Source organism: Oncorhynchus nerka, linkage group LG25 (genome assembly GCF_034236695.1).
Source record: "Oncorhynchus nerka isolate Pitt River linkage group LG25, Oner_Uvic_2.0, whole genome shotgun sequence".
Taxonomy (NCBI): domain Eukaryota; kingdom Metazoa; phylum Chordata; class Actinopteri; order Salmoniformes; family Salmonidae; genus Oncorhynchus; species Oncorhynchus nerka.
In genome coordinates, this window is record NC_088420.1 from 46437399 (window position 1) to 46464565 (window position 27167).

The 27167-nt window shown below is 42.8% G+C and overlaps 2 protein-coding genes across 2 annotated transcripts in view; one reads left to right on the plus strand and one right to left on the minus strand.

Moving 5' to 3' along the window:
- On the plus strand, positions 1–23169 carry ttc38 (tetratricopeptide repeat domain 38). Its single transcript, XM_029634644.2, has 14 exons — positions 1–117; positions 646–723; positions 4320–4401; positions 5008–5182; positions 8290–8463; positions 10366–10441; positions 10684–10803; positions 11169–11228; positions 11449–11487; positions 15988–16069; positions 16221–16395; positions 20614–20773; positions 21667–21740; positions 22691–23169. Exons 1-14 carry the CDS (start codon positions 88–90, stop codon positions 22776–22778), a joined length of 1413 nt encoding a protein of 470 aa, XP_029490504.1. The 5' UTR covers positions 1–87; the 3' UTR covers positions 22779–23169.
- Positions 21941–27167, minus strand: part of tspan33b (tetraspanin 33b) — an 11830-nt gene continuing 6603 nt past the window's right edge. Inside the window, exons 7-8 of the mRNA XM_029634645.1 lie at positions 24439–24600; positions 21941–23436 (exon numbers count right to left, since the gene is read on the minus strand). Of these exons, the coding sequence (XP_029490505.1) occupies positions 23368–23436; positions 24439–24600 (231 nt within the window). The 3' untranslated portion in view covers positions 21941–23367. The remainder of the gene's footprint in view (positions 23437–24438; positions 24601–27167) is intronic.

Here is a 27167-nt window from a genome sequence, read left to right on the forward strand (position 1 = left end):
ATCTCCTCAGTACAAAGGGCGGGTGTGTGCAATCGAAACGGAAAAGTTTTTAGTCGCGCAAGGAAAAAGAAGACCGCTGCAGTAGAAATGATTGCGTCTAGTTTCAGGGATTGTCAGGTAAATGAACCAATGACCAGAGCTGCGTGTTATGTATTGGATTGCATATTATTGTTGTTTAAATTCAATAGACTATGATATCGGGAAAGTAGAAAATAGGCTACATCCCACAGGTTGTTTCCTTCCATTAAGCTACTGCGCTGTTGATTGGTCATGCCAAATTTCAGATAGAGGTTAACTGTTTTATTTACAATGGATAAATTACATTTTACATTATTGTCCTGTCTTTTGTCGATAACATCAATGTGCATGACGGCAAGCTGCATAGGCTACTGTAACTCTTGTAGGCTACATTTTTATCGCGATAAACGATTTTCTATTGCAGTAGCCTAGGCAGTTAAGGTGTCTGTCGGCAATGAAAATGTTTAGAGTTTCATGAACTGATGAAGTCAGATAGACTTTGGCCGAGGGACAATTTCCTCCACACACTAAAGTCCCGCTTGATAACAAAAGTCTCCTAAGGCAAACCGATTAGTTTCCTCTCAAGGGACGTAAGGTTAGTGTGATAACCGCTTTCTATTTCCTTAGGCTTGGAGGGCAGAGGGTCTACCATTGTCCACATCCAGCAATGAGGCCTGCAAAATGTATGATGCTATACTCACACAGGTAGTCATTTTATTAGCTCTGTCTACACACAAACACACACACATTTGTTTTACTATCTTTGTGGGGACCAAACAATTGATTCCCATGAAAAATCCTATTTTCCCTTAACCTTTATCCCTAAACCTAATTGTAGCCCAGCGGCGGTTGGTGCCGTTTAAGATTAGGGAGGATAGCCTTATTTCTATTACAGCATATTGGATGATATTGGATATTCCATTCACCCAGCTCTATGTAACAATCGATAGGTTTATGCTACTACATGATACTTGAATTTGCCCAATACCCATCATAAGGTAGCTACAACCTAGCCTACAAATGAACGTTTATAAAGTAAAGGTTGAGACAAATTGGAGTAATCAAGGTGACACATTCAATACCACCTTCATCTAGCTGATCTGGGGTGTAATCATTAGTCCAAACGGTTAACTAAAACGATAGTTTCTGTTGGACAAATTCAGGCAGGTCCATCCCCGTTTTGTTCCGTTTGCTTCAGTTTAATAAACGTTTTGGAATAAAAAACACCCCCGATCATCCGCACACACAGATTACATTTTCGTAGCAGCCGCATGCAGCGTCATCACTTTGCTTCTTGTATAATTCCTTCTTGCATTTACACTCTCTCCTTCTCATCACTTTGCTTCTTGTATAATTCCTTCTTGCATTTACACTCTCTCTTTCTCTCACCTTTTCCCTTCACTTGTCACTTCAATGCCCAACACAACAGCTGTCTGTCACCAGGTGAAAAACCTCTCTTAAGCTCAACCTTCATACCATAACTGCTAACGCTAACCACTACGCAGCCTATATCGTTCTCACTGTATTAGCTAACGTCATAGTCAACATAGCTACTAGAACGAACACGTTAGTAAACCCACAATCCAATCCATGTGTACTATCATGCAGTATAGCAAACAGTTTAGCAGTTACACCGGTGGGCCTCGTGGCAATAAATTAATAAAATAGAAAGTTTACCTTGACTTGGAAGAGATGCAGTGTTGGCTAGCCTTAGCTTGCTGGCTAACATAAATAGCATTCCTCTCTGTTTGAGTCAAGTTGTTGAGTTGGCTAAATTAGCTGCATTATTTAGCTACTGTAAGAAGGTGAAAGGTAAGATAAAATACAATGAAATATAGCTAGCTCTCGCTTTCTCACTCGTCGCTGCTGCTTCTTAATTTAAGAAATGATTTTAACTGTTCAATTATTGTCTTTCTCTCTTTGAGTCATCTCACCACACGTTATGCACTTCAGTGCTAGATAGCTGTAGCTCATGCGTTCAGAACTAGATTAATTCTCTAAATCCTTTGATTGGATGAACATGTCAGTTCATGCTGCAAGAGCTCTGAAAGGTTGGTGGATGTCCTCCAGAAGTCGTCATGAGTACCGTGTAAGTCTATGGAAAGGGGTGAGAACCATGATCCATGAGGTTTTGTATTGAAGTCAATGGACCTAGAGGAGGATGGATAATAGCTGTCCTCCGGTTACACCATGGTGCTACCCTAGAGGGTTCTGTTGAGGCTGCTGTAGACTTTCATTGCAACTGTTTTAATCAGTTATTTGGTGACCTGAATATAATTACACTGAACAAAAATATAAACGCAACATGCAACAATTTCAACGATTTTACTGAGTTGCAGTTCATATAAGGAAATCAGTCCGTTTAAGTTCAATAGGCCCTAATCTATGGATTTCACACGATGGGGAATACAGATATGCATCTGTTGATCACAGATACCTTAAAAAATAGGTAGGGGCTTGGATCAGAAAACCAGTCAATCGCTGGTGTTAACACCATTTTCCTCATGCAGCGTGACACATCTCCTTCGCATAGAGTGGAATATTGTCCCACTCCTCTTCAATAGCCGTGCGAACGAAGCTGCTGGATATTGCCAGGAACTGGAACATACTGTCATACATGTTGATCCAGAGCATCCCAATGCAGTTCTTGGAAGAACTGGGACATTTTTAGCTTCCAATAATTATGTACAGATCCTTGTGACATGGGGCTGTGCATTATCATGCTGAAACATGAGGTGATGGCGGCGGATGAATGACACAACAATGGGCCTCAGGATCTCGTCACTGTATCTCTGTGCATTCAAAATGCAATTGTGTTCATTGTCCGTAGCTTATGCCTGCACGTACCATAACCCCACCGCCAGCATGTGGCTCTGTTCACAACGTTGACATCAGCAAACCACTCGCCCACACAACGCCATACACGCTGTCTGCCATCTGCCCGGTACAGTTGACACCGGACTTCATCCGTGAAGAGCACACTTCTCCAGCGTGCCAGGGGCGATCGAAGGTGAGCATGTTCCCACTGAAGTCGGCTACAACGCCGAACTGCAGTCAGGTCAAGACACTGGTGGGAACGACGAGCACGCAGATGAGCTTTCCTGAGACCGTTTCTGACAGCTTGCGCAGAAATTCTTTGGTTGTGCAAACCCACAGTTTCATCAGATGTCGGGGTGGCTGGTCTCCGATGATCCCGCAGGTGAAGAAGCCAGATGTGGAGGTTTTAGGCTGGCGTGGTTACACGTGGTCTGCGTTTGTGAGTCCGGTTGGATATACTGCCAAATTCTCCAAGATGATGTTAGAGGTGGCTTATGGTAGAGAAATTAACATGAAATTATCTGGCAACAGCTCTGGTGGACATTCCTGCATACTAATTTCACGCTCTCTCAAAACATGAGACATCTGTTTATTGTCCCAAGCACAAGTTTCACCTGTGTAATGATAATGCTGTTTAATTAGCTTAGTGGTTAGAGCTTTGGGCCAGTAACCGAAAGGTTGCTAGATCGAAAACCCAAGCTGACAAGGTAAAAATCTGTTCTGCCCCTGAACAAGGCAGTTAACCCGCTGTTCCTAGGCCGTCATTGTAAATAAGAATTTGTTCTTAACTGACTTGCCTGGTTAAATAAAAATTACAATTATATGTCACACCTGTCAGGTGGATGGATATATTGGAAAAAGAGAAAGGCTCACTAAATCGGTGTAAACAAATGTATGCACAGAATGTGAGAGAAATGAGCTTTTCATTGCATTTGGAACCTTTCTGGGATATTTTATTTCAGCTCATGAAACATTGGACCAACACTTTACATGTTGCGTTTAAATTTTTGTTAAGTATAGTTTTATCAACAAAAATAGCCTTTCGTGACCTAACACTCACAATTTACTGACTTTGCTGATAGCTACTTTATTGAAGAAAATGTACTTCGCTAGATGGGACAACCACACATCACAGTATCTTAAATGCACCAACTGTAAGTCGATCTGGATAAGACCGTCTGGTAAATGACTAAAATGTAAAAAGGATCACTTTTAATGTTTCACTTTACATTTTTGTGAAATTCACTGAGTAGGATGGTCCTCCCTTCCCTCCTCTAAGGAGCCTACACTGTTGTAACCTTGAATCTAACCCCTAAGCCTAAAATGGCCTTTTTCCTTGTGGACAAAAAAAAGTAACAATGGTCATTGTGTATAATTGCTGACATAAACCTTACAACTTACCAGAGAGAGACATATGTTCCTTTTTGTGATCTGAACACATTCTGTTAAATTTTTGGGGGTTTGTGCGTTATCTTAAATCCCAGTATGTAACCTGGCGCAATGATGAGAACCTTGGAGGAGTCGAGGGATGCATGTCTGCAGTCAAGTCAGCTGACCCTGACTTTGGTATGTAAGAACATAGTGAGACTTCTGGTAATCAATTTTTCCTCATAAAAAAGATAGCATTGTATGGGTGTTAAACCCTTAGTAGGCCTGCACAGAATCCTATTCAGCCTATAAAGATACATTATTAAAAAGCACTCGAAAGAGGTTACTGGAGCATTAAGGCTATAGCAATGACACTCACTAGGCTACATTCAGGACTTCAGTCTAAATACAGTACAACATTGTAACATTGAGGATTAAGCTAACATTGAAGTGTAGTACAGTGCTGTGAGCGTCCCAGTCTGAAATCAACCCTAGCCTTACGTCAGGACACTTCTCATAGATCTGAACGGAGCGGATGGGTGTAACCAATCTGGTGGAAATTCTACCTTCCTTTCAGATGACGAGGTGGAGCCATGGCCATATTATTTTACATCCATACAATTCTTTCAGATCATTGAGAAGTGTCTAAGATTGGAGCTATGAGGTTGAATTCCAACTATCCGATGTTAACTCTTGAGGGTCTACATTTATCACGACTACTGTAGCTTTTGAGAGAATAGTGAATGAGTATCTAGGGGTTGACTAGGCCTTCAGACTTACCAAAAGTGTCCCTGTGCCCTGTAGTGATGGGTCATGTGATCAGCACGGGGATGGAGCTGGTGGGGACAGGGAGTTCGGTTCTTCTGAACGAGCGCCTGGCCAGCGCGGTGAAGAGGACTGTAGAGCTCGGCCAGATCCAGCAGGACATTACCACCAGGGAGAGGCTGCACGTCAGGGCCATGGAGCACTTCTCCAAGGGGTGAGAACCAGGGAACCACTGGAGATCTGAGAGCGATCTGGGTCTGTAGCCACAAAACATCTCAGGAAAAGTCCTAGGAATCCTGTTAACCTATTTTAAAACGACAACAAACACCCAGCTAACGGTAGGTTTTTAGGATGATGGTAGCACACTGCCCAGACAAACTCTAAGCCAGGAGTAAAATCAACTCATAAGTTTCTCAGCTGGTCATCCCGACAGTTTGAGTTACCGCAAAGGAAAGCTGGTGATGACGCTCTGACTTTGTTGCAAAATGATGGGGAATATCCAATCGCTGTACGGCATCGCCATCTGTGAACTCTATAGGTAATGTACTTCAGACAACCACGGTGAATGTGACTGTACATCAAATGTTGCAATGGTTTGATCTAATTGTCACCTGGCACAATCACTTTGCCTACTCTTAATTATTGCCTAATATGTTGGCCTGCATAACCAATTCTGATGGTTGTTAAAAGCAGAATTTGGACAATATTACCGTCACATGTCACTCCGGTTTAACATCTCCAAATTGCTTTGGTACAGTAGGGGTATATTTATTAAATAAACTGTTCTTCTTTGCATTTTCCATTTGGAGTGACTGGTTTCTGTTGCAAGACGTTTTGCAAATCGGCATAATGATTACACTTGCCGATAATGTTGCATACAACGTTAACATAAGCCCTAGATGACTTCAATTGCCCAACTTATAGGCATACCCAATGTAGACATCTTTTTTTTAAACAATGTGATGTTGTGCTCCAAAAGGATAACTTGAAATAACATGATGTAGATAATTAAATAATAAAAAAGCCAAACATGTGTATTAGCTTAGTGGTTATAAGAATTCAGGTATATATAATTGTGTAATAGGCCTCATGTGAAATCATAGTCGGAAGTGCAAGATGTACAGTACCAGTCAAAAGTTTGGACACCTACTCATTCAAGGGTTTTTCCTTTACATTCTACATGGTAGAATAATAGTGAAGACATCAAAACTATGAAATAACACATGGAATCATGTAGTAACCAAAAATGTGTTAAACAAATCTAAATCGATGACTGCCAAGAGTGTGCAAAGCTTTCTCTCAACCAGCTTCATGAGTTAGTCACCTGGAATGCATTTCAATAACGGGAGTGCCTAGTTAAGAGTTCATTTGTATAATGTCTTTCCTTCCTAATGTGTTTGTGCCAATCAGTTGTGTTGTACAGGTGGTATACAGAATATATAACCCTATTTGGTAAAAGACCAAGTCCATATTATGGCAAGAACCGCTCAAATAAGCAAGGAGAAATGACAGTCCATTATTCCTTTAAAACATGGTCAGTCAATGTGGAAAATTACAGTAACTTTTTAAGTTTCTTCAAGTGCAGTTGCAAAAACCATCAAGCGCTATGATGAAACTGTCTCTCATGAGGACCACCACAGGAAAGGAAGACCCAGAGTTTCTTCTGCTGCAGAGGATAAGTTCATTGGAGTTACCTGCCTCAGAAATTGCAGCCCAAATAAATGCTTCAGAGTTCAAGTAACAGACTGATCTCAACATCAATTGTTCAGGGGTAACTATGTAAATCAGGCCTTCATGTTCGAATTGCTGCAAAGAAACCACTACTAAAGGACACCAATAATAAGAAGAGACTTGCCTGGGCCAAGAAACACGAGCAATGGACATTAGACCAGTGGAAATCTGTCCTTTGGTTTGATTTGAGTCCAAATTTGAGATTTTTGGTTCCAACCGCCGTGTCTTTTTGAGACGCAGAAGTAGGTGAACGGATGATCTCCGCATGTGTGGTTCCCACTGTGAAGCATGGAGTGATGGTGTGGGGGTGCTTTGCTGGTGACACTGAGGGATTTTATTTAGAATTTAAGGCACACTAAACCAGCATGGCCACCTCAGCGATACCTCATCCCATCTGGTTTGTGCATCATTTCATTTTCAACGGGAAAAGTGAGTGATGGAGTGCTGCATCAGATGACCTGGCCTCCACAATCACCCAACCTCAACCCAATTGAGGTGGTTTGGGATGAGTTGAACAACTGAAGGAAAAGCAGTCAACAAGTGCTCAGCATATGGGGGGAACTCCTTCATGATTGTTGGAAAAGCATTCCAGTCGAAGCTTGTTGAGAATGCCTCGTGTGTGCAAAGCTGTCAAGGAAAAGTTTGGCTACTTTGAAGAATCTAAAATATTAATTATATTTTGATTTACACTTATTTTGTTGGTTACTACATGATTCCAAATGTGTCATTTCATTAGTTTTGATTTCTTCACTATTATTCCACAATGTAGAAAATTGTAAAAATAAAGAAAAACCCTTGGAGTAGGTGTGTCCAAACTTTTGATTGGTACTGTAGGTCTAAGTTAATTATGGATTGATCATATAGAAGTATCAAAACCATTATTTTAAGAACTCCAAAGAATTTGCATGTGGTGCAGGAACCACTGACTCACTGCATTTTTCTATTATCAAGACACCTGCTAGTAACACTTAACTGGTTAGGATAGCTCATGTGGTCTCCTAAATATCTGACTAGGTGTGATGCTGATGACGAAAGAAGCTTCATGCATAGATTTTTACACGTAAGAGTAAAATGTCTCTATCCTCCCATCTTCTACTCGGGAGACGCTTAGTGGATACGGGCCCTGATTTACTTTATTGCTCCCAGGGGACAATAGAACTGTACTAGCACTGATATTGAGGTCCAAATTTTGGACAGCAGAAGTGATTCCACAAGCGAAAACAAAACCACATCTGTTCGGCTCGTCTTGTGTAATAGCCTTGGAACAGGGTCAAAGGAATACCCTGGAGAATTGAGGTCACCCAGCAAAACAGACCATTCACACACCAGTATCTTTGTTTTTACCAGGCGACTCGGCCTTATGACTTCGTCACATGCTTCTAAAAACAGTTCCTTCCTTAAGTCTACAAATACATCTAAGCTATAGAGAAATAATATGAATCTCCAAGAGCACAATTAAGTAGCACAACTCCAATCTAAAACCAAAGTAACATCTCTCATTTGATCTGATGTTGATTTACTTTCATTGCGTTCCTGTGGTTTTAATGTGACTTAAGACAATAGAGAATAACTACTGTCTGTCCCCTGTAGGAATTTCCCTAAGGCGTGTGATGTTTGGGAGGAAATCCTGGTGGAACACCCTACTGACCTGCTCGCCCTGAAGTTTGCCCACGACAGCTTCTTCTACCTAGGGGCACAGATCCAGATGAGAGACTCTGTGGCCCGGGTGCTGCCTCACTGGAAGCCCCACATGCCTCTCTATAGGTAGGTGCTGCCTCATTGGAAGCTCCACATGCCTCTCTATAGGTAGGTGCTGCCTCATTGGAAGCCCCCCTCTATAGGTAGTCATTACACAATTGCACATGGGTCTTTTTTTTACTCTGAGGATATGCAATTGTTAGCTGTACCAAGGGGGTCTTATTTGATTGTCAGGGCATTGTGATAGGTTCATGGCATTAACATTGAACAAAAATATAAATTCAACTTGTAAAGTGTTGGTTTCATGAGCTGAAATAAAATATCCCAGAAATGTTGCATATGCACAAAAAGCTTATTTCTCTGATTTTGTGCACAAATTTGTTTCCATCCATGTTAGTGAGCATTTCTCATTTGCCAAGATATTCCTTGCCTGTCAGGTGGATGGATTATCAAAAAGCTGATTTTAAATAGCATGCTCATTACACAGGTGCACCTTGTGCTGGTGACAAAAGTCCAGTCAAAAATGTGCAGTTTTGTCAAGTTTTGGGGGACTGTGTAACTGGCATGCTGACTGCAGAAATGCACACCAGAGCTGTTGCCAGAGAATTTCATGTAACTCCTTCTACCATAAGCTGCCTCTAACATCGTATTACAGAATTTGGCAGTATTCCCAACTGTCCTCACAACCACAGACCATGTGTAACCATGCCAGCCCAGGACCTCCACATTCTGCTTCTTCACCTGCGGGATCATCAGAGGTCAGCCACCAGGACAGCTGATGAAACTGTGGGTTTGCACAACCAAAGAATCTCTGCACAAACTGTCAGAAACCGTCTCAGGGAAACTCATCTGCTTGCTCGTCATCCTCACCAATGTCTTGACCTGACTGCAGTTTAGCGTCGTAACCGACTTCAGTGGGCAAATGCTCACCTTCTATGGCCACTGGCACGCTGGTGAAATGTGCTCTTCATGGATGAATCCCAGTTTCAAATGTACCGGACAGATGGCAGACAGTGTGTATGGTGTCGTGTGATTGAGCGGTTTGCTGATGTGAACAGAGTTCCCCATGGTGGCAGTGGGGTTATGATATCGGCAGGCATAAGCTACGGCTATTTGAATTCACAGAGATATCACGATGAGATCCTGAGGCCCGTTGTCGTGCCGTTCATCCGCTGACATCATGTTTCAGCACGATAATGCACGGCCCCATGACGCAAGAATTTGTACGTAATTCCTGGAAGCTGAAAATGGTGGTTCTTTCATGGCCTGCATACTCACCAGACATGTCACCCATTGAGCATGTGGGGGATGCTCTGGATCAACGTGTTCCAGTTTCCATTAACTTCGCACAGTCATTGACAGGAAGTGGGACATCATTCCACAGGCCACAATCAACAGCCTAATCAACTCTATGCGAAGGAGATGTCGTGTAGCTTTTAAGGTATCAGACCAACAAATGCGTCTCTATATTCCCAGTCATGTGAAGGTCATAGATTAGGGCCTAATGAATTAATTTCAATTGACTGATTTCCTTTATATATATATATATATATTTTTTTTTTTCAAGTACTGAGACGCAAGGTTTCAGTCAGATATAGCCTTTGTAATACTGTATTTTTCATATCATGTGAACTCTTGAGGGCCATTCTTGTTAAATAACTCGTAGTATTTCATCATAGGCTCCCTCTCGGCTAGACAGTAATTGCCTCTGTATATAAGTGTTTACTGTGATCAACAATCACCGCTGGCAGTCAGACCATGAGTCGCAACAGTCGATTTCAAATCGAATGATCCCATTTTAAAACGTTTTTTTTTCTTTTTTCCCCCGAAAACAAATGGATGGCTATTTATTATAGGGTGTTATAATTCATCCTTAAATGCACTGCACGAATATTGACCTTGCTAGCTTGCCTCGGGTCTGCTATTGCTGTAGCACTGCTTTAATACTTTCTTTGCTTTTTCCTGCAGCTACCTAAAAGGCTTATATTCCTTTGGACTTCTAGAGACTCATTTTTATGACCAGGCTGAGAAAATAGCTAAAGAGGTGAGATGTTTCTGGCGGTGTCAATTTGCCATGGAAATGATTTGGAGCTGTAAATCATTCATTCTGTCGTCATGCAACGATGACCTCCGCTGGTTAAATTGTCCAACCTTGATGGCAATCAAACCACATTCAGAAGATGTCTATTACTGTGCAGACGTTTCTGTTGCGTAGGCAATCAACTAGACTGACCAATGTGCTACCATGAGGTAGTTCAATCTACAATCTTCTCCTCTAACCCCCAGGGCCTGGCTCTAACCCCGGAGGATGCCTGGTGTGTCCACTCTGTAGCCCACGTCTACGAGATGAAGGCTGAGGTGGAAAAGGGCCTCAAGTTCATGGAGAGCACAGAGAAAGACTGGGCGGTGGGTTTTCATCACAAGTCCAACTGCTGCATGTTATGTCATTCAACACCTCAATATGGCCTGGTACCAGATCTGTTTGTGCTGACTTGCCAGCTCCTTGAAAAAAAAAAAAAAAAATCACATTTTTTATTTAACTAGGCAAGTCAGTTAAGAACAAATCCATTATTTATTATGAAGGCCTACTGAGGAACAGTGGGTTAACTGCCATTTTCAGTAGCAGAACGACTGATTTTTACCTTGTCATCTCGGAGATTCAATCCAGCTACCTTTCAGTTACTGGCCCAACGCTCTAACCACTAGGCCACGTGCCGCCCCAACTCCTATAGTCATTGTCATGTAATTAACTTTGACGTTTTCATTTGCAGGGATGTGACATGCTAGCCTGTCACAACTACTGGCATTGGGCCCTATACTTCATCGAAAAGGTACAGATTGTAATGAGATACTCCAATCAAGTGCACTGTTATCACACAGTAGGGCTGTTGGGATACAATTGATATTTGTTGTACCTTTCTGTGGGTTCTCTGAAGTGTGAAGTTGATTACAGTTGGACATGTTTGTATTAGTGGGCATTATCTGTGTAATTAACTTTAAGACTCATACTTGTTTTTCAATTTGGATTTGTTTGTGTTTTCTCCCCCGCAGGGAGATTATGATGCAGCTCTGAACATATTTGACAGCCAGGTTAGTGCTCTCAATAAGTTCTCATCAAGACTAATTTGGCCTCGCAGATGGCGTACCAAAGGCCTTCCAAGAATCCTACTGTAGCAGCACTTTTTATTTATTTATTTATTTTTATTTATTTCACCTTTATTTAACCAGGTAAGCAAGTTGAGAACAAGTTCTCATTTACAATTGCGACCTGGCCAAGATAAAGCAAAGCAGTTCGACACATACAACGACACAGAGTTACACATGGAGTAAAACAAACATACAGTCAATAATACAGTAAAAAAAAAAAAAAAAAAAAAAAAAAAAACAAGTCTATATACAATGTGAGCAAATTAGGTGAGAAGGGAGGTAAAGGCAAAAAAGGCCATGGTGGCAAAGTAAATACAATATAGCAAGTAAAACACTGGAATGGTAGTATTGCAATGGAAGAATGTGCAAAGTAGAAATAAAAATAATGGGGTGCAAAGGAGCAAAATAAATAAATAAATTAAATACAGTTGGGAAAGAGGTAGTTGTTTGGGCTAAATTATAGGTGGGCTATGTACAGGTGCAGTAATCTGTAAGATGCTCTGACAGTTGGTGCTTAAAGCTAGTGAGGGAGATAAGTGTTTCCAATTTAAGAGATTTTTGTAGTTCGTTCCAGTCATTGGCAGCAGAGAACTGGAAGGAGAGGCGGCCAAAGAAAGAATTGGTTTTGGGGGTGACTAGAGAGATATACCTGCTGGAGCGTGTGCTACAGGTGGGAGATGCTATGGTGACCAGCGAGCTGAGATAAGGGGGACTTTACCTAGCAGGGTCTTGTAGATGACATGGAGCCAGTGGGTTTGGCGACGAGTATGAAGCGAGGGCCAGCCAACGAGAGCGTACAGGTCGCAATGGTGGGTAGTATATGGGGCTTTGGTGACAAAACGGATAGCACTGTGATAGACTGCATCCAATTTGTTGAGTAGGGTATTGGAGGCTATTTTGTAAATGACATCGCCAAAGTCGAGGATTGGTAGGATGGTCAATTTTACAAGGGTATGTTTGGCAGCATGAGTGAAGGATGCTTTGTTGCGAAATAGGAAGCCAATTCTAGATTTAACTTTGGATTGGAGATGTTTGATATGGGTCTGGAAGGAGAGTTTACAGTCTAACCAGACACCTAAGTATTTGTAGTTGTCCACGTATTCTAAGTCAGAGCCGTCCAGAGTAGTGATGTTGGACAGGCGGGTAGGTGCAGGTAGCGATCGGTTGAAGAGCATGCATTTAGTTTTACTTGTATTTAAGAGCAATTGGAGGCCACGGAAGGAGAGTTGTATGGCATTGAAGCTTGCCTGGAGGGTTGTTAACACAGTGTCCAAAGAAGGGCCGGAAGTATACAGAATGGTGTCGTCTGCGTAGAGGTGGATCAGAGACTCACCAGCAGCAAGAGCGACCTCATTGATGTATACAGAGAAGAGAGTCGGTCCAAGAATTGAACCCTGTGGCACCCCATAGAGACTGCCAGAGGTCCGGACAGCAGACCCTCCGATTTGACACACTGAACTCTATCAGAGAAGTAGTTGGTGAACCAGGCGAGGCAATCATTTGAGAAACCAAGGCTGTCGAGTCTGCCGATAAGGATGTGGTGGTTGACAGAGTCGAAAGCCTTGGCCAGATCAATGAATACGGCTGCACAGTAATGTTTCTTATCGATGGCGGTTAAGATATCGTTTAGGACCTTGAGCGTGGCTGAGGTGCACCCATGACCAGCTCTGAAACCAGATTGCATAGCAGAGAAGGTATGGTGAGATTCGAAATGGTCGGTAATCTGTTTGTTGACTTGGCTTTCGAAGACCTTAGAAAGGCATGGTAGGATAGATATAGGTCTGTAGCAGTTTGGGTCAAGAGTGTCCCCCCTTTGAAGAGGGGGATGACCGCAGCTGCTTTCCAATCTTTGGGAATCTCAGATGACACGAAAGAGAGGTTGAACAGGCTAGTAATAGGGGTGGCAACAATTTCGGCAGATAATTTTAGAAAGAAAGGGTCCAGATTGTCTAGCCCGGCTGATTTGTAGGGGTCCAGATTTTTCAGCTCTTTCAGAACTTCAGCTGAATGGATTTGGGAGAAGGAGAAATGGGGAAGGCTTGGGCGAGTTGCTGTTGGGGGTGCAGTGCTGTTGACCGGGGTAGGAGTTGCCAGGTGGAAAGCATGGCCAGCCGTAGAAAAATGCTTATTGAAATTCTCAATTATGGTGGATTTATCAGTGGTGACAGTGTTTCCTATCTTCAGTGCAGTGGGCAGCTGGGAGGAGGTGTTCTTATTCTCCATGGACTTTACAGTGTCCCAGAACTTTTTAGAGTTAGTGTTGCAGGAAGCAAATTTCTGCTTGAAAAAGCTAGCCTTGGCTTTTCTAACTGCCTGTGTATAACGGTTTCTAGCTTCCCTGAACAGCTGCATATCACGGGGCTGTTCGATGCTAATGCAGAACGCCATAGGATGTTTTTGTGTTGGTTAAGGGCAGTCAGGTCTGGGGAGAACCAAGGGCTATATCTGTTCCTGGTTCTAATTTTCTTGAATGGGGCATGTTTATTTAACATTGTTAGGAAGGCATTTTTAAAAAATATCCAGGCATCCTCTACTGACGGGATGAGATCAATATCCTTCCAGGACACCCGGCCAGGTCGATTAGAAAGGCCTGCTCGCTGAAGTGTTTCAGGGAGCGTTTTACAGTGATGAGTGGAGGTCGTTTGACCGCTGACCCATTACGGATGCAGGCAATGAGGCAGTGATCGCTGAGATCTTGGTTGAAGACAGCAGAGGTGTATTTAGAGGGGAAGTTGGTTAGGATGATATCTATGAGGGTGCCCGTGTTTAAGGCTTTGGGGGTACCTGGTAGGTTCATTGATAATTTGTGTGAGATTGAGGGCATCAAGTTTAGATTGTAGGATGGCTGGGGTGTTAAGCATGTTCCAGTTTAGGTCGCCTAGCAGCACGAGCTCTGAAGATAGATGGGGGCAATCAGTTCACATATGGTGTCCAGAGCACAGCTGGGAGCAGAGGGTGGTCTATAGCAGGCGGCAACGGTGAGAGACTTGTTTTTAGAGAGGTGGATTTTTAAAAGTAGAAGTTCAAATTGTTTGGGTACAGACCTGGATAGTAGGACAGAACTCTGCAGGCTATCTTTGCAGTAGATTGCAACACCGCCCCCTTTAGCAGTTCTATCTTGTCTGAAAATGTTGTAGTTTGGAATTAAAATTTCTGAATTTTTGGTGGTCTTCCTAAGCCAGGATTCAGACACAGCTAGAACATCCGGGTTGGCAGAGTGTGCTAAAGCAGTGAAAAGAACAAACTTAGGGAGGAGGCTTCTAATGTTAACATGCATGAAACCAAGGCTATTACGGTTACAGAAGTCATCAAAAGAGAGCGCCTGGGGAATAGGAGTGGAGCTAGGCACTGCAGGGCCTGGATTCACCTCTACATCGCCAGAGGAACATAGGAGGAGAAGAATAAGGGTACGGCTAAAAGCAATAAGAATTGGTCGTCTAGAACGTCTGGAACAGAGAGTAAAAGGAGGTTTCTGGGGGCGATAAAATAGCATCAAGGTATAATGTACAGACAAAGGTATGGTAGGACTTACTTACTGTATGGGTATGGTAGGTATGGTAGGACATACTTACTGTATGGGAGCAGAGTAAAAGCTATAAGGTGTGGTTATGTTGTGCTGCAGACTGGGGGTCACCTTAAAATATAAGTTCAATCGGTTTTTGTTCACAACATGATAGCGGTGTGGTATTTTTATGGGCAAAGAGTAAATCCAAAGTGAATTGGGGGGGGGGAATCAGTGCCGTAACTAAGGTTGCTGCAGGGAGTTTCAGACCTCACTAAAACTCCAATGTTCCAATATCTAGTGGAAAGCCTTCCCAGAAGAGGGGAGGATGTACTTACTTTTGGGTGGGTGGGACACAACTACTCATTCTAGGGTCTTTATTTGTACTATTTTCTACATTGGTGAATAATATTGAAGATATCAAAACTATGAAATAACACATATGGAATCATGTAGTAGTCCTGTTGAAAAACAAATGATAGTACCACTAAGCGCAAACCAGATTGGATGTCTGCCCTTATTATTTTATTGGTACATTGGGAATGGATAGGGAACTACTGTATCAATTCTAGAAAGTAAAGCAAGTATGAGGTGGTAGGGTAACCTAGTGGTTAAAGTGTTGGACTAGTAAACGAAAGGTTGCAAGTTCAAATCTCCGAGCTGACAAGGTACAAGTCTGTCGTTCTGCCCCTGAACAGGCAGTTAACCCACTGTTCCTAGGCCGTTATTGAAAATAAGAATTTGTTCTTAACTGACTTGCCTAGTTAAATAAAGGTCAAATAAAAAAATTAAAAAATGAGCAAATTGATATTCCCTTGTTGGAGAGGCATTTAAACACATAGTTACCCATACGGCTGAAGTCACAGGTTGTGACATACGGCTGAAGTCACAGGTTGTGACATACGGCTGTGTACTGAACAGAAGTGACGGTTTCCCCTCAGGTGTCTCGGCGCGGTAGGGCTTCAGGGGCCATGCTGGACACTGTGGACGCCTGCTCTCTACTCTACAGACTGGAGATGGAGGGTTAGACATGCTTACTGCTCAAGTTTACTGTTACGTGCACTCAACTTACTATGTGTATCTCGTGTCTAGTCAGGTGTGTGTGTGTGTGTCTTATCGATAGGCTTGTGTTCAATGTTTGTGTCTTTTGATTTACTTTCTTCCTGTGTGTCAGGTGTGTGCGTGAAGGACCGCTGGCGGGAGCTGCAACAACTCACAGAGCCTCACACTGACGACCATGTGCTGTTGTTCAACGACCTCCACTTCCTCATGTCGTCGCTGGGAGCCAAGGAGTCCGGGGGAGCGGCCCAGTCCCAGCGCCTGCTGGAGGGCCTCCGGGAGCGGGCCAAGTGAGCACCACACCACCGCTGGCTTATGAAACTCCTACACAGCCCCCTTACATAACACACGAGGAGAAAACAAGTGGGAGTATGACTGGTGGGGTGAGAGGGATAAGCCTCAGAGTGGAGAGAGAGAGCTCAGGGTTGCTCGCTCTCTGTTGCGCTCTCCCACAGGTTGTGGTGTTTACGTGTGTGGCTGTAATGTGTTCTGACACCCCTGACCACAGGCTCTATACACTATGTTCCTCAGCGAACAACCCCTTCTGCCAAAAAATCCCATCCTGGGCAGTTGTCATGTTTCTGATTGTTACGTAACAGGAAAATATAGCGTGGAGGCAGCCAAGGCACCTTTGGGCCAATGCAGCTTTTTGAGAGGGGAAAAATCAATTCCCAAAGTGAGGAGAGAAACTCCATTCTATTTTGAATTGGCCGACTGGGCTATTTCAGATGCGCTTTTGGTCAATTAATTTTGCTTGCGTAATGCTTTCTGTTATGACAATTTGCATTCGGGTATCCTGGAAGGATATTGACCTCATCCCGTCAACAGAGGATGTCTGGTTGCTCTTCAAAACTGCTTTTCTCACCATCTTAATAAATGAGCATGCCCCGTTCAAAAATGTAGAACTAAGAACAGATATAGCCCTTGGTTCACCCCAGACTTGACTGCCCTTGACCAGCACAAAAACATCCTGTGGTGTTCTGCATTAGCATCGAATAGCCCCCATGATATGCAACTTTTCAGGGAAGTCAGGAACCGATTTATAGTCAGTTAAGAAAGTGAAGGCTAGCTTTCTCAAACAGAAAATGGTTTCCTGTAGCACTAACTCCAAAAAGTTCTGGGACACTGTAAAGTCCATGGAGAATAAGAGCACCTCCTCCCAGCTGCCCACTGCACTGACCACAGGCAGTGCAGCTGCCCACTGCACTGAGGATAGGGAACACTGTCACCACCGATAAATCTACGATAATCGATCATTTCAATAAGCATTTTTCTACGGCTGGCCATGCTTTCCACCTGGCTGGTCATGGGTGCACCTCAGCCACGCTCCACGGTCCTAAACAATATCATAACCGCCGTCGATAAAAGACAGTACTGTGCAGCCGTTTTCATCGACCTGGCCAAGGCTTTCTGTCAATCACAGCGTTCTTATCGGCAGACTCAATAGACTTGGTATCTTAACTGACTGCCTTGCCTGGTTCACCAACTACTTCTCAGAGTTCAGTGTGTCAAATTGGAGGGCCTTTTGTCCGGACCTCTGGCAGTCTCTATGGGGGTGCCACAGGGTTCAATTCTCGGGCCGACTCTTTTCTCTGTATATATCAATGACGTTGCTCTTGCTGCTGGTGATTCCCTGATCCACCTCTACGCAGACGACACCATTCTGTATACATCTGGCCTTTCTTTGGACTCCTCCAAATGAGCTTCAATGCCATACAAAACTCCTTCCGTGGCCTCCAACTGCTTTTAAATGCTAATAAAACTAAGTGCATTCTCTTCAACTGATTTGCTGCCCGCATCCCCCCCCCGCCTGACTAGCATCACTACTCTGGACGGTTCTGACCTAGAATATGTGGACAACTACAAATACCTAGGTGTCTGGTTACTGTAAACTCTCCTTCCAGACTCACATTAAGTGTCTCCAATCCAAAATTAAATCTAGAATCGGCTTCCTATTTTGCAACAAAGCCTCCCTCACTCATGCTGCCAAACATACCCTCGTAAAACTGACTATCCTACCGATCCTTGACTTCAGCGATGTCATTTATAAAATAGCCTCCAACACTCTACTCGGACTACATCCAGTTTGCTATCACAGTGCCATCTGTTTTGTCACCAAAGCTCCATATACTCCCCATCACTGCGACCTGTATGCTCTTGTTGGCTGGCCCTCACTATATTTGTATTTTTTTTACCCCTTTTTCTCCCCAATTTCGTGGTATCCAATTGTTTAGTAGCTACTATCTTGTCTCATCGCTACAACTCCCGTACGGGCTCGGTAGAGAAGAAGGTTGAAAGTCATGCGTCCTCCGATACACAACCCAACCAAGCCGCACTGCTTCTTAACACAGCGCCAACCAACCCGGAAGCCAGCCGCACCAATGTGTCGGATGAAACACTGTGCACCTGGCAACCTTGGTTAGCGCGCACTGCGCCCGGCCCGCCACAGGATTCGCTGGTGCGCGATGAGACAAGGATTTCCCTACCGGCCAAACCCTCCCTAACCCGGACAACGCTAGGCCAATTGTGCGTCGCCCCACGGACCTCCCGGTCGCGGCCGGTTACGACAGAGCCTTGGCCCTCACTATATATTCGTCGCCAAACCCACTGGCTCCAGGTCATCTATAAGTCTTTGCTAGGCAAAGCCCTGACTTATCTCAGCTCACTGGTCACCATAGCAACACCCACCCGTAGCACGCGCCCCAATGGGTATATTTCACTTGTCATCCCCAACACTTCCTTTGGCCGCCTTTCCTTCCAGTCCTCTGCTGCCAATAACTGGAACGAATTGCAAAAATCACTGAAGCTGGAGTCTAACTTTAAGCAGCAGCTGTCAGAGCTTGTTCTCAACTGGCCTACCTGGTTAAATAAAGGTCAAATAAAAATCTGGAAAATAAACAAGTTCTAACTAGCCAATGTCACTAGGTGAGTGGATGGTAGCTAATAGACTTGCTCTTTATGAGCCACAAACTTAACCACTACTGCGATCTTAAATGTGTGTTGAGCCGTAGAGTTGACTGTAGTAAAATCCTTTATCTAATTTGGTGTTTCTTGTGTTGTTTGGTGAGATCCCCAGCCACACACACCATGTGTCTTTACAGATCGCCTGATGTTTCCCACCACCATTTGTCTGGTCCTAGTGGTCGAGTGTAATTTCCCAAATAAAACCAAAATATAAGTACTGTGACAGAGTAGGCTACCAAAAATGATACTCATCGTTTATTTGATTCATTTGAAGCTTCCTTTGTTTCCGTGTTTGTGAACAGTGATGCAGAGTTAGAAAACATATCACGCCACTATTATACCCCAAAAAAATCTGATTTCTTTAAAACCACATTGTAGACCACTCAAATTGAGTTTTTAGTGTCTCAAAAATCAAACATGGTACAGACGTCATCTATAATGCATTACATCATCTATACACGTTTGCATAAGCAAAGTACAGTGAATGAAAGGACAATTGTAAAGAAACCTCTCCGTTGGAGGATACGGTGGCAGGCGTTGGCGCGGGCATTTCCATTATTGTTACTGGATAAAACGTCACTATTTATTTTCATCAAGACCGTGAAAATGTTAATTTTGGCTGGACAGCTGACAAAGATCATCCCTTATTTCGTTGTATGAGCTTCAGTTTCAACGGAGCCATCATTACAGAAAGTACATAGACATTTACAAGGTAAGGCCACCCATGGCTTTACACTTTGTAATGATTGCACCAAGGGCACAATTCACATGATTTATACTTAACAGACACATTGTAATCCAAAAATGCATGAATAATCAACCCCAGATACTTGTGCTCACTGACAATGTTAATATGGCAGGAGAACATTAAAGGTGTTCTAGGTTTTTTTTTCTAGAGTACTGCTTTTTGTCTACATTGATATTCAGTTTCCATTGTTCACACCAGTTAACAATATTTACCATTTTCTTGAAGCTCATCTTCAGTTTCAGAGCTCAATACGATGTCATTTGCATATAAAATAGTTTAGACGGACACCTTTTTTCTAGGGCTTTGATGGCCAGAGTAAAATGATAAATATACATTGAGAACGGAATAGGTGATCAAATGCAAACCCTGTTTCACACCAATGTCTAGGAGTCATATTGGAATGCATGGTCTAGTCTATAGAGATTTTATGAAAGCAACTCTGTCGGGTGGGATGTGTTGTCGTTTTAGACAGTTTCACGCGTTCCTCTCTTCTGCAATCACATGCAGTAATGCCCTACAGTATCTATTATCAGATGTTAATCCTACAACGTTTTGTAAATCCAATTTACCTTTTAGTCTGGCTGTGTACGGATGATGCCCTGAAGCTTCTGGTCATGAACTGTATTGTACAGAATAAACCTCAGACCTCGTTTTGCTAGTAACACCATGGTGACACCATTTCTGCAGGGATCACATACAGTTCAGTGAGAGCATACATGTTTTTTTTTTTTTGTAAGTATAATAGGGCTTTTGACATCTCTATTGTCTTCGATCTTCTCTCCTGCTGTGTGTCTAGTGTTCCAGAGGAGAACTACCAGCACCTGCTGGCTGGCAGCGTGGGGCTGCCCATGTGTCAGGCCCTGCTGGAGTACGACCAGGGCAACTACAGCCGTGCCGTCGAGCTCCTGCAGCCCATACGCTACCGCATGATGGAGATAGGAGGCAGTGACGCGCAGGTGAGCCCCCATTTTGTGAACCATCGGGGGGTTTTCAGGAGCTCTATGGGCTTTCAAACCTACGCCTGGAGTGAAAAGCATGTTCAATAGGGAATGTCCTTTTTGGAAGTGCTTTTTAGACCAGGAATAGATATAATCTATGTCAGAAAAAAGGACCTTTGACGAACACTCACTGAGGCATTCAGGCTACGGCAGTCTGTGTTTCTAATAGGCCTATGGGAATGTAAAGCACAATGCAATGAGTGATAAATAATTTAACCCTGTGTTAATTTAACCAAAATACAATCGTCCTTGGGCGCTGTTCATAGGGAAACAATCCTTATTTAGGTACAACCATAGAACTAAGAATGAATGGGCTTGGAAGCTCTTACCCTGGCAATTGACTGGTATACTCATGGGTATACTCAATGGCTGCCTGGTGTTGTGATGCAATCATTTCCATGGTCATTTGGAATGTTCCATCAACTGATGCTGGATTGACATTTTAAATGATGCTAACCGATGTGGCTCATGTAATGTCAGTAGAGATGACTCAACAAATCACAGCACAGATTGAAGGGTACTCTTCCTGCCATGGGTACTGTACACTCAAAATGGCTGCCAGTACACCCATTATGTTATCATTGACCTGAATGGAGATGGCCTTTCTATTCATTCGTATTTCTATGGGTACAACAGCAGGGTCGTATTCACTTGGGAAGAACCGGAAGAAAACGGGCAGGTGCCACCCGAACTTGTCCAATAAGATGTTTTTTTCCCGTTGCACAACCTTTTTGAAATGGTGTGCCCTAGTGAACATGATCCAGAGAGGTAGACACAGTGTTTCTTCTGTGGTAAAAACATATGTTGGGTCTAGTGTGTATTGTAATTGCCTTGTTTGTTCCATTTCTCAGAGAGACGTCTTTAATCTGCTGCTGATTCACGCAGCAATGAAGTCAGGAGTGACTCATCACCAGAAATTAGCCAGGTAAAATACATTGATGGGCTGCCTCCAATTGAAAGGCTTTTTACTCCTATTTGCTGTGTTATTAGCCCCGAGGTCACTTCAATGCTGTGCCACTGTGATTGGACAATGACGTAGATGCCGAGCATGTTTCTTTCTCCAAATAGACATCGATGAGAAAAAAAAGTGTTGGGTTCTGAACAAACAGGAGTTTAACTCAAACGCACAACTAGTAAAAGCTCTAACCCATTTTATTCAACCCACTGGGTGTCTCAGCTGCAATCACACTTTGCACATGATCAAACAACCATTTATATGTCCAGATGAGATGAGGGGTGTAACTTCTCAACTGCTATCTGTTGCCCAATACTGCCTAACGGTTGTGCTGTCGTCTTCGTTGATCGAGCCGCCTGGTAGCAGCTGCTCGTTATCCAGGCACTTCTCCAGGATGTTTACAAGTGATGTCATACTCTGTTTCCCTTTTCTCCCATAGTAACTTTTCATACACAGAGTTCCTATTCACCCTTTCATTGATCCGTGACACGTGCATTTATTATACATGCAACGTAATCAATAAGTTCTAATATACTGACAGGAATACGTCTTTCAAGTTAGAACCCAACAAAAGCGAATGGCTAAAATACACAATATTGATTTCTCTGTACAATATAATACACATGACCTAAGAAAATGGTCCTCTGTCCAGTAAGATTTTATTTTCTCTCGTCTTCTGCTCCCTGTGCTCCCTCGTTAGAGGAGTAGAAGAAGAAACAATATCTTGACTGTTGAATTTCATCAGTATGTTCTCATCGCTAAGCTTGTCCTTATTGACACCCCCTGAAGTCTGTAAAATGCAATTTTCTGTATACAGTGTACTGTATCTACTGAGTGCCTTTTGTTCTCCAGTTAGATGTTCTACTCTAAAGAACTCAATCTAGAACTGTCCTTTTTTGTCTTGTGTTGTCCTTCTGGAGATGTTTGTTGGTGGAGCGTGAGGCATCGAAGCCCAACTCTCCCCTCACTGACCGGCTGATCCAGAGAGCCCATGTCCTGCATGCCTAACCTGGGTAGAGGGCCTAAAGCTGGATGTCACTGAGTCTGGACCAGGGGCTACTGCAGAGGTACCCTCCCCAAATTGACTGGATGTTTGGCTGAAGAATGTGGCCTTTATTCTTCAGTTACGTGGACCTAATAGAAATGATCATCAACATGGTCCATTATCAAAATGTTCAATATCCAAAGATTTCTACAACTTCAACATTTGTGAAAAAGTATGTTCAATTGAATGTTCTGTAACACAACATTTACAGTGTCATATAGCAAATTATATTAGCAATCACACTTTGAAATATAAATAATACATCCTTTTCAGAAAATAATATCCTCATGTCAATATAAATCATATTTTAAAATCATGTATAAATAATGTAATAAATAAGCACTTCCAATGTCAGCCTTTAGTCATCGAAGTCCAGCATATAATGACACACTTCCATCCGGTCTATACAGCACACCACTAAATCAGATGCTGCGAAGGCTGTGTAATGTAACCGTAGATGGATGCCCTTTGTTAACTGGAGTGGCCAGTACTTCTTCTCTGTTCTCTCCTAGTTGTTCTGTTATTTTCTGTGTCGGTCGGGCCATCCTCTTCTCACAACACTGAGCTGATCTCATCCTGGATCTGAGAGATGAGGATCTGGGAGAGCACAATGCCTGCAATCTGACAGAGACAAGAACACACTCTGGCAGCGTCCCAAATAGCACCCTATTCCCTACACAGTGCACTAGTTTTGTTCCGAGCCCAGTATGTGGAATAGGGTCTCATTTGGGTCGCAAGGCTGGGTGCTAACTCACTCCCAACACCGCCACTCTTAGATAAAGCTTAATACGGCTTACTAAGAACAGTCTCTGAAGGTCAAAACTTGCGTGGCTTTACCATGCACAGTGGATACAATTCTATTGCTTAGCAAATTTCATCTAACATCTGCATGAAAACAGACTGTAGAGTCTGATAGTTATTCTTTGACCTTAACACATTGTGTTTGTTTTAACTTGCATCAATAGGAGCTTTTTTTGTGCAAGTGATCACAGCATCGGTTGATGTAAACAACAGTTAAATAAATGAAGAGACAGGGAAAGTAGGCATTGACTCCTCCTCTTCAATACGACGCCACATCAAAGCTGTCGGAATTGTAAGGCAATTGTTTTGACGTGACTCGTGGGTAATTTACACACTTCCCTCTCGGAGGAGACCAAATCAGTGGAATATCAGAGCGAGGGATAGAGAGAAAAAGGGATAGATGGAGAAACTGGAGGAGGAGAGAGAAATGACAGATGAGTAGTGAGCAGCCCCGTTCATTAGTGACTGTACAAACTGCACACAGCGCTCTGAGAAATGAGCTACTGTACCAGCAGACAAGAGTGGGTGAGTCATGCAACTTAATTAAACACCAACTTAAATTATCCCACATTTTGAAAGCTTTCAAGGCTATTATAGGGATGTGATTCATGAGTGTCTCACACTCAGGATGTGAGGGAATATAGGCATGGATAATATCTTACATGATGTGGTAAGTAGGCCACCATCTCAGTGGTGGGTTTTATCATCCCAACCTGAATCTAAAATCTGCCTGTGCCTCATTTCTGTTGTATGCAGACCCACTATGAGAAGGCTGGTGTTCCCCACTCCACCTCCTGTATGTAGCCCTTGTGCATGGGTTACCTGAGGCAGGGAGAGACCCAGAGCTAGAGCCCCCACCAATAGCAGGTGGGACTCAATCCACCGAACCGCCCGGTCTGCACAACCCACTGGATAGATGGACTTGGTGGCCTCGAGGTAGTTCTGAGTCTGGACCCCAAAGCCACACTTGGTGTTGATCACAGCCTGTACAGAGATAAAATAACATTAAGACTTCATACATAAGCAATCGTGATGCGCTGTTGACTCAAAACAGATAATTACATTGTAATAACATACGAGTTGAATTATAAATCAACCGCATCGACTTAAATGAATTGTGATTCATTTCATCTGTTATAATTGCCGTGTAGTTACAGCATGTGAACTGCAGGTTGTAGCACTACCTCGGTTGTTGTGTTTAGTTACTGGGTTTCTGATCGCGTTGTAAACGGTCAGTGTAATTCTATCCAGAGTGAGAAAAGTTCTATGCTTTTGTCTGTAGATCTCCATTTAAGTGTTTTAATTCTCTCCAGTAATGAGGGTGATGTCAGCATTTATACATAATGACATGTGTGTGTGTGTGTGTGTGTGTAAGTCTATATCTATGTAAGTTTAGTGACCTTAACCCATCCCACTTCTGACACCAACGCTGCGAATTCAGGGATTGGCCCCTACCGGGACTCGAACCCAGGTCCTGCGACTGTCAACCCAACACCTTAACTGTTACACAAAGGACCCAAACCCGACAGCAGCCTGGTCATTCGGTTAACGTACATACAGTGCATTCAGAAATACCCCCAAAATACACATACCACATGTCAAAGTGGAATAATATTTTTTACAAATGAATCAAATCAAATGAAATAATCAAATGAAAAGCTGAAATGTCTTGAGTCAAGTATTCAACCCCCTTTTTTTATGGCAAGCCTAAATAAGTTCAGGAGTAAACATTTACTTAAGCAGTCACAAGTTGCATGGACTCACTCTGTGTGCAATAATAGTGTTTAACACCATTTTTTATGACTACCTCATCTTTGTACCCCACACATGCAATTTCCCTCAGTCGAGCAGGGAATTTCAAACACAGATTTAACCAATTCCTCACAAAGAAGGGCACCTACTGGTAGATGGGTAGAAACATTTGAAAGCAAACATTGAATATCCCTTTGAACATGGTTAAGTTATTAATTACGCATTAGGGATTTCATCATGAGCCCAATGGTGACTAAAACAGAGTTGAATGAATGTGATAGGAGAACTGAGGATGGATCAACAACATTGTAGTTACTCCACAGTAGTGGAGAGGGTAGAAAGTTCCTTGGCATACATCACGGACAAACTGAAATGGTCCAACCACACAGACAGCGTAGTGAAGGTGGCACAGCAGCGCCTCTTCAACCTCAGGAGGCTGAAGAAATTCGAATTGTCACCAAAAACACTCAACTTTTACAGATGCACAATCGAGAGCATCCCGTCGGGCTGTATCACCGCCTAGTACGGCAACTGCTCCGCCCATAATCGTAAGGCTCTCCAGAGTGTAGTGAGGTCTGCACAACGCATCACCGGGAGCAAACTACCTGCCCTCCAGGACACCTACACCACCCGATGTCACAGGAAGGCCAAAAAGATCATCAAGAACAACAACCACCCAAGCCACTACCTGTTCACCCCGCTATCATCCATAAGGCAAGGTCAGTACAGGTGCATCAAAGCGGGGACCGAGAGACTGAAAAACAGCTTCTATCTAAAGACCATCAGACTGTTAAACAGCCATCACTAACATTGAGTGGCTGCTGCTGTCAACTCCAGCCACTTTAATAATGGAAACATTACATCAATTTATCACTAGCCACTTTAAACAATGCCACTTCATATAATGTTTACATACCCTACATTACTCATCTCATATGTATATACTGTACTCTACATCAAGATGGCAAGATGCAGTAGATGGTATAGAGTACAGTATATACATATGAGATGAGTAATGTAGGGTATGTAAACATTATATGAAGTGGCATTGTTTAAAGTGGCTAGTGATACATTAAATCAAGATTGCAAGATACAGTATATATCACTAACCACTTTAAACAATGCCACTTCATATGTTTACATACCCTACATTACTCATCTCATATGTATATACTGTACTCTATACCATCTACTGCATCTTGCCTCTGCCGTTCTATACCATCACTCATTCATATATTTTTTTATGTACATATTCAATTTACAATTGTATGTATAAGGTAATTGTTGTGAAAGTGTTAGGTTAGATTACTCGTTGGATATTAATGCATTGTCGGAACTAGAAGCACTTTCGCTACTTTCGCATTAAACATCTGCTAACCATGTGTATGTGACAAATAAAATTTGATTTGACAATATTAATATAAATGACAGAATGAAAAGAAGCCTGTACAGAATAAAATGTTCCAAAACATGCATCCTGTTTGTTATAAGGCAGTAAAGAAAAACTGCAATAAATGTGGCAAAGAAATTAACTTAATGTCCTGATTACAAAGTGTTATATTGGGGGCAAATCAAACACATCACTGAGTACCACTCTTCATATTTTCAAGCATGGTGGGGGCTGCATCATGTTATGGGTTATGCTTGTCATCAGCAAGAGTGTTTTTTAGGATAAAATCCTAGAGGGAAAACCTGGTTCAGTCTGCTTTCAGGCAGACACTGGGAGACAAATTCACCTTTCAGCAGGAAAGGCCAAATACACACTGAATTGACAAAACATGAAGATTGAACACATTTGC